Raw genomic sequence first — 12,126 nt, 5'->3', positions numbered from 1 at the left:
GATTTGCTGGCGGTTTTGTGGTCCACCTTCGTTTGTCTGTGTGGATGTTACAATCTTGCTGATGCAGTTGAATTTTAATGAAACTTTTTCTATTTTCCACTTTTTTACTATTTTGCTCAGCAAATTGAATTATAGCAGCCCACACACACACACACTCAGTCGCTCGTTGAGATTTTCAATTTTCCATTGAACTTCTACTGGGAAACGGAATGAAATGAAGGAAATCGGAGTATAAAAATCATAAAAGTCCTCTTCGCAGAAAGGGGCGATTGCACTGCCCTCCGGTACATGAATTATTCAGCCAACAAACTGCAGTGATAAGCACTCGTCCACTGCCCCGCCCACAGTTCGTAATTCAGCTCGAAATTCCCTCTTAAATTCATAATAAAATATGCAAAGGCCTTGCCAAGTGCCGGAGACCTTAAATAATAATAGGGCATAGTGGGATATCCATGGGAAGCCAGCAAAGTTAGCCCAGACCCATCCACCATCCACCAGGCCGCTAAGCTGCACAAATTTGCATATTCATTGCTGAAAACGAAAACGAACGGAAAAAACCGAAAAACTGAGGCGGATTATAAGTTTCACCACTCAATAATTAAAAGTAAGTAATAAAAAGAAAAGCGCATTGGAAAATATAGGAGACACCAACTGCGGGAACTCCAAATACTCTTATATTGGAATTTCTGAAGATGCAAATAATTAAAGACTCATTAAATGGATTTTATCTGAGGATTATGTTGAGTGGGGGCTCTCATTCTCTACAGATATCCTTTTCCCCAAACGAGAGCATCTTACCTCATAAGCCCCATAGCAACTTGCAGGAAAATCTCATATTAAATGGAAAATTACGCTTAAATCAGGCGAATTCAGGTGAAGGCGGTTGGGATTACTAGATGTCTTCTTTCATATTTTTCTGTCGTCTCACCTGTTTATACTCATATGTAGTATGTAAATTCGTGAATATGTGACTGCAATCTGGGGGAGCACGCGTCTTAAGCGGCTTATTACAAATTTACCTGTTGTCGTATGCATAAGTAAGGAGATGGGCTTAAATTATGAATACTCGTAGGCAGACTCAAGTGGCCCACCTGCACCCGTATTTCCACGTTTTCAGCCAGACTATTGCCACTTGAGCCCTGCAAAGTGATGGCAAATAATTGTAATTGAAGATGCCAATTGTTTGCCAGCAATTAGCCACTCCGATGGATCTTTGCATATACCATATAACGTAATGATGTATGCTGAAAAATGGAAATTTTCTGTGTGGGTTGCTGATGGAGACGCCTTCGTACATTTTTTGTGGCTCCAATGAAATCATTGCTTTATATGGGAATATGTTAAACAGGGTTTGGCTATCAAAAATGTACACATTGACTGCTAATTTTTAAAGCAACATCCGCTTCATTAGGTGACCTTAACTTAAATGGCTTGAAGTTTAACAACGATTTTTTGATTTGACGGACTGCATTGGATATTATTTCGTAGTAATTGTATTTATACAGTTTATTAAATATAAATTTATTAATGAAAACTTCGAGGCCTTTCAATCTTGCGCTAAATTATCCTGCTGTCATGTCGGTGCAAGTGGCAAACAAATTTAATTTGGCTTGACTGCTTGCGAAACATTACTTCTTCCTCGCTCAGCCGATTTTCCAGTTTCTCAAGTGAAACCCAGAGAATCTACCAAAATGGGATTATTGATATGAGTCTTGTAAACCTTGTTTGTTTGGTTGCTTCTCCTCTCCCTCCCCCGCCCGGAGCAAATATTTGCAATTTGCATGAGCACCGTTCGCCCGGCTTAAAGCTTTAAAAACTTTGTAATATCGCTTCCAGTTTCGCCAGTTCCTTGGACCGAGGGCGAAGTTGAGGCCACGCAGATCAACCCATCTGTCAGGAGGTTGTCATGGCAGGAAAATGGGATGAAGATGGGTGCTGGATGATGGGGCCGGCACCAGAAGTCCGGAGGCTGAGGGGCCGACATTTATTAACGTGGCTGGGTGCGGCGGCAGATGCTGCCAGAAAGGTGTTAAGTGGCAGATACTCGGGAGGCGGAGAAATGATGATGAAGCGAATCTCACATATCAGCATAAATAAATTTAAGTGTCGAGCGGAGGCACAAAGAAATCTGCGTAAATTTCGCTGCCATCCGACCGATGCGGCATAAATATAAATTATCCGCCACGACGGGCATCTCTTTTTTAATGTTAAAAAATATTGTAAATGTGTGCCGGCGGAACAGACAAAATATTTATGGAAAATATACGGCGCGTGTCCGTTGATTTCGCTGCCGCTTAAACGCACGACTTCTTCATTTTTAATGGCTAATTAAATTGACAAGCAGAAAGCAGAAGTTAAGGATAAAACGGCCCGGGCCTAGAACTCAACGAAAAAGTTGGTCAACGGAATTGGAAATCCAATTGGAAGAGCCGAACAGCAACAACAACCGCAAAGGCAGTGGACAAATATAGATACGTATGTACTTGCTCAACATCACACATACGCACTGTTGGCCGATGGAACGGGGCAAACATTTGCGCCAAGTTAACTGCGGTCAGATTTTCGGCTACTTGAACATTTCTGCTCTGCAACAGCGATGGGAATCAAATAAAAGGCAAACGAAATAGAAACAATCGTTTTTCGCAACATTAACGTATTATTTATATAACATTTGGATTTCTTCTTTAGTCATATAGATATTCTGATACTAAGATATTTTATTGGATGAAACAGAACACTAAGATTAAATCATCAAATTAATCAAAGTAAGACAGTAGTGTAACCCACTTACCGCAAAACGAGCTCATCATAACTCGTTCCATCACTGACCCATTTTCAGTTTTGCCATTTGAGTTTTTGCGTAACGACGAACGCACCTTACTGCCAGTTTGCCAGAGACACTTGGCCATCTCTAATAGGAAATGCATTTGGCGATGTTCAAGTAAATTACGTCAGCGGAATAAGTGCCAGCATGGGCATACAACACTACACAAGGAGAAAACAGATTCAGATTCCAAAAAAGTACTCTTAAAATATATTTTATTTTCATTGATATGCGCTGAGTTGCTAGAGCTGAGAGCATGAGTAATATAACACGCTCTTATCTTTTCTTCATACCCTCCTATAGTTTCTCCCAGTGTGTGTGCGCCTGCTCCAAATATGGGAGCAGAGACAAAATGGAATAGGCGCTGTTGTTGCTGTGGCGATTGAATTCGATCCGTTAGAAAGAGTTGAAGTCGAGAGTTAGCTGGGAACGCGCCTCGATTCGAATTGGGTCAGCTGGGCATTTTTGGCTCGAAGTAGAAGAAGAAGAAGAGGAAATGGGGGGGTGCCTGGCTAACGGTTAATGTTATTGCGACTTGCCATTTATCGCCGTCCATTGTTCGCCACCAACTGAGATTCCCGGCAGCTTGGAGTTGCTTTTGCTCTTGGTTTCGCTGTGCTTCTGCTTTTGGCTACTTGCTGCGAGCAAATCGCTTGACTTGGCTTTATGACCCATTGTATGGATAGAAGAAGCTGGGGAAAACGTGGAGGCAGAGCGGGTATTAACTTCTTCATTGTGCATTTGACCCAAGTGCCAAATGCAAATGTTGGCAAATCATCTCTAATTGCTCATCGCTTTGCCGAAGAAAAGTCTTGGCTGCACAATAATTGACAAGATATGATTCTCAGTTTATTTATTGCACAAATGCTTGAAAGGCAAAATTTTACTTGGCTGACAAAAGCATAAAATCACACACCCCGGCCAAGTGCCATTGACAAATCCAATTAATTTGCTCAAGTGGAAGGGCAAACAATTGAGAGCGATTTACGAAAAGACTTTCCATGCGATGCAATTGATGGTTAAATTGAATGAAGCTAATGGAAAATTTTAAATCTTAATCAGAGTCAACAAAACAGTTTCCGAACTCATTTAAAAAAGTATTCGAAAAGTACACTCCAACGCAGCGCCAGCTCGAAAACCGCATAATCAAGTTTTAATTATGCATAAATTGCCGGCACACACTTCCAACAGTTTTATCAGACACTTGCATAATTATATAAAGTTTCTCTATGACTTACTTTCCATTCGGCAAATCCTGTTTGATATTAAAAATGCGCTCAAGACAAAGAAACATTTGAGGCGAACTCAAACAGTGAGGAAAACTTCTGCCGTTTCTGAGGAAAGTTGAAGAAATTAAAATGACAAGGAGAAGTTCCTGTTCTGGCGCTTTAGCTCCCTTTTTGTTTTAGCTGCAGACACTGTCTTGTTGAGAAATTGCGCATATTTCCGTTTCCGTTTCCTGTGCAACCGCGTGCGTGTATGTGTGTGTATGAGAATGAGAATGTCTGTCTGGACTCTTTGCCAACTCTTTTTGCGACCCGCGCTGCAATTTTGGCTGCCTTCCTGTCGCTCGATGTCTGCGCATAAATTAAAGGTATACATTTTAAGCACACAAACCGCATGGCACATAAATGAAACTTTACGAATTTCAATTTGTAATGAAATATTTGCAGTAACCATGAGATATTCGCTTAAAAATTTATTTATAACTTCTCAACTTTAAACCGGTTGTCCGACATCCTGAAGCTCTTATAATCCGATGACACCCAAAACCTGACACTTTTTAATATTTTTCAATATTTGTCTGAGACTTTTTTGGTCGCTCAGCATTTGATATTGATGAAATTTAGCTTGCCATTGGTGAAAATTTGTTATTTTTGATGGCCACCCAAATGGGTTACCGGGTACATGTATCCTGGATCGGGGGATGAGAATGAGAGGTGTACAGCTTTCAGGCAGTTCAATCAACATAGTTGACGTTTGATGTAAAAACCTTTCAAACGCATTTCGCAGATAACCAGGGATTTTCGTTTTTTTTTTTACAATACCCTGCTGGACGGCGGGTATGCAGGAGTTAATGAATGCGTGTGATAAATTTATAAGCCCAATTCTCAGACCAACTTTTAATTCAACGTAATATGAACAATGGCAAAGTCTATTTAGATTTTACTTAAGCTTTACTGAAGGGTATCTCTCCCAGCGACGCTTTTTAGATTTCCCTTCATGGCTTCTTATTTTTTTTTAGACTTTACTATCCGTGTGAATTTTTACCAATATGTGGCATCCTGTTGACTGACTGCCGACTGATTGCGTATACGCGATGTGACAGTTTGCTGAAAATATGTTGCGTATACGCCCCGTCTACCGCTTGCTGCTACAGACACTCCCCATGAGCAATAGTTGAGCTGGATGCTGGTACGTCTGTCTGCCTGAATCAAACCGAATGTGATTTTTAATTCTACAATTTTGACATTTGCGTTTGCATTTAAATTAGATTTTACGAGGCCACAAACATTGACTACCATCCAATTTGAGGGCCGCCGATTGCCCCGCACATCGCAAAAGTTGAGTGGATTGCAATGCGAGCATGACAAATGGGATTTCACTCCCGACTATCTCACAAAGTCTGCGGGTTTCTGGTGTCCTTGGAAAGGTAGCCAATGTGCTTCAACTTTGATAGTATAAAGCCGTTCGTTCTCGGCTCCTCGGATACTAATTGAAACATTAATAATGTCCAAGTCTCTCAATCGGATTGCAAACAATCACGACTCGAAAGACACTTCTCGTCGATTCCACTTAATTGCATCATCCTCACTCGGAGTCCGCAATCATTTTGCATCTCGGTTGCTGCTGGATCAAAATAAAAGCGAAGAAGCCGTTTCATAAAATTAAACTTTATGGTGTTGATGATGTTCATTAACCGAACGCAATCATAATAACTGCCAGGGAAGAAAATATTAAACACAAAATGGTGTAAAAATTAATTAAGCCCTAATAGCTGTGGAGCATTTTTCGCAGCCTCAATACGGAGCTCGAGCAAAACAGATTTTGTATTTACCAGCACCGAGCCAATGAGGAATAATTTAAATCGTTTGTGCGCAGTTTGAGGGAGTTGAGTAACTCAATTTAAGCGAATATAATCATAACATAATTTTCTTTAATATTCAAGTAATTTCGGTTTTCCCTAATCGCTCCTATAACATGTTGCTTAATGGATTGGACATGGAAAAATGGTTCGCTAAAATATTAATTATTATTATATTAATTTGGTTTTTTGTGTCACTTAGCTTGACGGAAGTCAGTAATGTTTTTCATTAAATTCCCTTGAGTAACTGGTGCGAAACACGAGGCTGTGAATTTTCCATCAAGACTTTGAATTCCTTTTCTAATTCACAAAACAAGCTCGTTCGGTTCAGTTCACATTTGGTTTACTCTGCATTTTCGATATTGCTTTACATTTGTGGCACAAAAATTTATCAAATATTTCGCAGGAACTGCCACTAAATTCGAGCACTTTTACACGAAATGACTTTTACGTATAAGGAACTCATAGATGTTGCCATTGGGTCCCCGGAATCAGGACACGTTAACTTTTACGCTTTGCATGTCCTGCTCACGTGCTTTGCCCAGCGATTGGAGGTCCTCGATGAGGTTGTCGAGCAGGAAGACTACATGGTGGCCAATGTGCGTTTGCAAAGCAGTTTACGTGAGTGGGAATGTTCACCTGTTAAGTGAACCTGAGATACTAGTATTTGTTTTCCTAAATAGTGACCTTGGGTAACACCTCGAAGTTCCGTCTTTTCGCCGGTGCGGATACCGAGGAGGGAGCAGCAGCCGAGCCGGCGGCAGAGCCACCAGCCGAGGAGGCAGAGGCACCCCCTGCGCCAGTCGAAGAGCCTCCCGCAGCGGAGCCAGCACCAGAGCCTGCTCCAGAACCTGCTCCAGAGCCTGCTCCAGAGGAACCTGCCCCACAGGAGCCAGCCCCAGAAGAAGCAGCTCCTGTGGAGGCTGCTGCACCAACTCCAGAACCAGTGGGTTCCAACCACGAACCAACTCCATCTGCAACTCCGGCTCCCGAGGAGCATCCTCCTTCAGAGCCCGAGGCAGATACCTCAAAAGCACCAATGGATGTGCCTGCCGAGGCCAAGGGAGAGGAGCTGGCTCCGCAGGCCTCACGGGTCTCCTCGAGATCCTCCGGTCGCGACAAGTCGCACAGTCAAACGGACGGATCTCTTACCAATAATCTATTGCGTCTCGAAAGACGCCTCTCCAAGATTGAACTGCAGAAGGAGCAGGCCACCATGGAGGTTCAGCAGTTTGTGAGCAATCTCACCAGCCAGCTGAAGATTACGATGGAGCAGGTGAACAATATGACCCACTTGCTGATCGATCGCAAGCCGAACCCGCAGAGGTTTAAGTTACTCCGTCACATAGCCAAGCAGTTGAGGGTCCTGATGGTGACGACTGGTGATGAGGTTTCTGTGAGTTGGTCGAGTGGGGACATAGTGGACGGTGTCGAAGAGGAGGGCCTGTCAGAGGAGGAGGTGCCAGTGGAGTCTAGTGCGCCCACGGAGGTGGAGAAGCCTGAGGAAGAGGAGGAACTTGAATTGGAACAGCCCCTTTGCTATTCGCCGGAGAAAATGCTTACTGAGCTTCTAGACCTCAAGTCGCAATTCTGTGCGCTGACCAACAAAGTTAATGAACTCGCTGCAGCCTTGCTGAAACAGGACTCCCAGAGACTGATGGACCAGATGAAGGATCTATCGGAAACAGTGCGGGATATTAAGCTCTACATGGCCAGCAACAAGGAGGCTACCAATAGCATGTCGACTCGCCTCAATGACTGCGTATACCAGATACAAGTCCTGAAGAAATCGGCATCCCATTTGGATGAGGTGAAGATTGACAAGACCGAGGTGGAGCTTTTATTGGCCGAGAAGGTGGACTTCCAGCAGTTGGCCACTAAAGTGTCCCTGGAGCAACTGGAGGAGTACAAGGCGAGGTTGGAGCAGATGTTCTGCGAGGTACGCCACATTGTGAGTTTGAACGAGAAGAACGTCCTGCAGATCATCGACAATCTGCGAATGACACTGGGCATCGATGCATTGGAGCTGAGTCTCAAGGACTTCCGGGAGATGATCGAGCGGCGGGTGCAGATCATAGCCGAGGCACTCCAGAAGTACATGGAGATGACCAACGATGACTGTGCCGCAGCTGCCGGAAGAGTCAAGGTCATGCAGGATCTGGCCTGCTTGGCCTGCGACACCACCTGCGTAATGCGAACTGTGGAGCGATCCAAGGTGCCCTCGCTGCCCAATGCGAAGGGTTCCACCGGCCTGGGTCCCATTGTCACCTACGAACTGGGCCAGATCCGCAAGTCGGGCATCATGGGATACTATCGCAAGGACGAGTTCCCACACTCCACCAGTGCGTGGACCAAAGGAGCCTCCGGTGTTCCCATGGTCAAGTGCACTCCGCGTCACGCGGGCGGAAGTCACACCACCCACACCGCGGATGAGCACATGCAGAAGGTCATTCTGTCCAAAAAGACCAGCGGTTGGACATAAGAGGGACTACTGCACCTAATAGATTCTAGCTATTGGAATTCTATCATCGTTGTTTTGGGCTACTAGACAAAATTATAGATTTTCTGTATGTTATCAATCTGTATTTTTCTTTGGAAATACCAATAAGCTTTCTGAACTACAAGTACTTCTGACAATGACACGCTACGTACTTGCCATATTGGCTACAAAGGCTTGGCCTGGAATAATAATTAATATGCACAGATTCCCTTGCTCTAGATCGCATGTCCACATATTTTAATCTCAGAACACACAAGAACCCTTCACTTTAATATTCATTGCATCACCGTATAATTCCATAAGAGAATTAAATAAAATATGTTGACTGTAAGCGATTTATGTTAATGGACTTTTTGGCCACGAGCATTAATTTCCAAGTTTCCATGGCTGTGTGCGACACTTTGAAATAATCATTTATTGCACTTTTAAATGCCCGCTTTTAATTGACGCAGTTACCTACAGCAAGTGCATGGCAGGGATATATATTTTTAAACATTTATTTTCGCTTTGCGGCTCATTTAAATTTGGTTTTACATTGCAGCATTCGAGGCGTGCTTGTGGCAGCGATTGATAAACATTTTTTATTGCCCGCATCGGGGCAAGTTCATTCTGAACCTGGATCTGGGCTTTAAGTACATGATTTGAATGGACTGTCAGGGCGCGTTTAATAGGCTAACGATTAAAAGCATAAATTCGCCATAAATTGAAACAAGCTAACAGTAGCAAAACAAGCCAGGAATAAATATAAATAAATTGCTTTTAGTGCTCGTTCGAAGGCTATCACTGAAATTCAAAAAAATAAAAATGGTGCCGCAGATATGGCAGTACTGTCATTTACCCTTTATTCAAATGTTAACAATAAGGGCGGACTTCCTTCGGCATAAATTTTAAATTATTCAGCATATTAGTCAGATGCCATTTACATGCTGAACATTAACAATTAAACTGGTAATATTTAAGCATCATTACAACGAATTACATATCACTTTTTTAAATTCGAATGGGAGTTGATTTTGACACTTTTTGCATGTCATATTATTTCGCCCAATGAAAAATACTGAAAATAATTTTATAAGCTGTATATATTAGCATACCAGCAAACTACAGCAAACAACTTTCGTTTAATGTTTTCAGTTCCCTTAAAAGGTAAAAATAAGTGCTCGCCATTAAAGTCTCATAAGTGAACGTGGAAATTAATTAGAGACAGCAATGTGAGCAGAATGAAAAAGAGACACCACGCCAACGAAATTTTAATGGAAACAGGTCAGTGCATAAATTGCAAGTAAAACGGGCGAAGCCGGAAGACAGAAAAAGGCCAAATGTAAACAGAAATGGACTCAGTTGGCAAATGGCTGCAATAACAGCAAATAAGTGTAACAGAAGCATTACACAGAAAGAAACTAGGAGTTACAGAGTTTAAGATAAAGCAAAGGAAAGCAATAGTGAAAAATACTTATAAGCACGCGACATCGATTTTGATTGTGAATACAGTATGACCTTGCACAGTGACGGAAATACCGTTCCGGTGCATGGTCACTCTGTGCTTCTAAGGCAAGTTTTAAGCAGAGTGCCGAAAACGTCAAATGGAATTTCATGAATTGTGCAATGGTCAACTGAGATGGCGAGAAAGGAAAAGGTGCAGGTAAACAGAGAGGAAAACAAAGACATCGCGCAAATAAATTAAAATGCAAATTTAAACGAAAACGAGTGTAAACAGTAAACACTTCAGATTGGGGTCTGAGTGCAAGGCTAAGACGGAAGTCTCTCGATCCCGACATCGTGGAAAGCAAAAGCCAAAAACCAAATCGCGGAAATGACCCAAAAAAGGCAGGCAGACACCGCGCCGGGTAAAAAGCACATGGGAGAAGATGCGCCATTGTTGTCGCTCTTTGAAGGTCACACTTGGAGTGGGCGGAAAATGGGGTGGCGGCGGGAAAGTGTTGAGCTTGAGCCAAATTGTTGAGCCAATTTCCACGTCTCACTTACCCCATAACCAACTTTGATTGCGGCAGTCTGTTATCTCTGTGCGTATTCCCAAGATCCAATGACTTGTCAGCTTAAAAGTTTGCAGTCTCACCTGAAAATAAAGTAAGTGATTAAAGGTGATTTTAGTGATTTATATTGGTGGTGGGTTACTGTAATTTACTGATTATCATACGCTCTACAGGCAAATAGCTTTAGAAGAACTTGGAAACTAGTCAACCCGCATTTCCATTCTGCGGGTTTTTCCCACCCATAAACCAACTATCATAAACTATGGTAATAAAAGTTTTGTGACAAAATTCCAGCATTTTTAGAAAACTTATTTTGTAATTAAATGGCGATAAGCAAATAAAAAAGACAATTAATTTGAGCAATTGTGTGTTGAACAAAGTAGAAAAAAGTACAAATATTGGTAAGGGAAAAGTTTACAATTGACTGGTCGATAAGTTAAATATCATAGGGGCAAAAGAGAAATGCTATTCTAACTGCCAAGGGGCAACATAAAAGTGTTATAAATAAGTATATGTATATCCTTAACTTTAAGCGTCGGTATATGTACAATATTAGATCGGAAAAAATATAAATGTGTAGAAAAATTGTGAGATGTTACCAAAAATCAATCCAGTCTAATGAACAGATATTCAAAGCTGGTGAAAAATGTAATCAATATCGCAGCGCAGCAGGACAGCTTACATAAGCAAACACAAACACTCCGGCATGTGCGAAATCGTTTCCATTCCAAAATAGCCAAATGATGTTTAAGTTGGAATTCAATTTGGAGGCGATAGAACGAGGAGAAAGGTTTTCCATCAGAGTCAGCCGAGAATGGAAGTCAAAATGAATTATTGCTCTTGGCCCAAACTCATTTTGGCCCTTATGTGCGTGTGTGCGAGTGTGTTAAATAAACATAAGAGGGCCAACAGCAGACGTGGAAGAAGTCGTAGTTGAAAAGAAAGGCATTTTCGGCATTATCTCGGCCTGCTATTTTCAACTTTTTCTGGCCCAGAGTAAAATGACTTGGGGCTAAGACGAAAAAGCCTTGAACTGCACAGTTTGACGCAGCTGAGCATCATAGATTTCACTGTGTTTGTGTTTCTTGTATTTACTACAAAATGTTGTTATATTTGCTTGCCAATATATGTATATTTTTTACAGCTCTTACCTAACACAAAGGATAGCTGTTTGATTTATTGCAAACGCATGTGGATATAATCTTTAATTAAATGCCCAAACCCACCTTTACTTTGAGGAGTAACCATAAAGCGCCTGCACTTTGGGCAACCTGCACGCCAGCTTATATAAATTTGACTGCACTTCTCCCAAGGAACTTCAAATCTTTATTTATTTTTATTCTTCAAACACAAAGTTGTACAAACGAGTGGAATCTGTGTGGCTGTTATGACTTGTTTGGGTATTATTCTGGTCTGAGAGGCATTTGCATAAACCGCAAAATCTGCTTGTTTTGAATTAGCATTTTTTGCTGTTGACGCTGATGTTTATTTTTCTTTTTTGGGTGTTCAGGTCCGGCCAATAATTTCATTGGCTTCAGGCCACTCATCTCTGGTGTTTTGTCTGGCCCTTGGGCTGTTTTTCCAAAATATTTCAGCGAGCCAACTTGCATGTCTTACTTTTTTACATATTTTTATGTGAGGCAGCACAAAAGTGATATATTCGTGGATTTAAATCTGTGTTTTTGTTATTTTTTGAGGCCGCAACCTGCTGCTGGGCAAGTGC

General features: G+C 42.0%; 2 protein-coding genes across 5 annotated transcripts in view; one reads left to right on the top strand and one right to left on the bottom strand.

Annotated features, from left to right (window-relative positions):
• LOC6617390 overlaps positions 1 to 12,126 on the bottom strand; it is a 48,264-nt gene that overhangs the window by 13,144 nt on the left and 22,994 nt on the right. The window contains exon 1 of one of the 4 annotated variants that reach the window (XM_032721307.1): positions 10,396 to 10,484. The exons of the other annotated variants lie outside the window; for them this stretch is intronic. The gene's annotated coding sequence lies outside the window, so the exon portion shown is untranslated. Of the gene's footprint in view, positions 1 to 10,395; positions 10,485 to 12,126 lie in introns of those variants that run through there. 4 annotated transcript variants of the gene reach the window in all.
• Positions 6,141 to 8,488, top strand: LOC6617388 (coiled-coil domain-containing protein 96). Its single transcript, XM_002041677.2, has 2 exons — positions 6,141 to 6,530; positions 6,593 to 8,488. Exons 1-2 carry the CDS (start codon positions 6,350 to 6,352, stop codon positions 8,389 to 8,391), a joined length of 1,980 nt encoding a protein of 659 aa, XP_002041713.1. The 5' UTR covers positions 6,141 to 6,349; the 3' UTR covers positions 8,392 to 8,488.

Source organism: Drosophila sechellia, chromosome 2L (assembly GCF_004382195.2).
Source record: "Drosophila sechellia strain sech25 chromosome 2L, ASM438219v1, whole genome shotgun sequence".
NCBI classification, from domain to species: Eukaryota; Metazoa; Arthropoda; class Insecta; order Diptera; family Drosophilidae; genus Drosophila; species Drosophila sechellia.
Note: the sequence above shows the minus strand (reverse complement) of the source record. Positions and strands in the feature narration are given on the sequence as shown.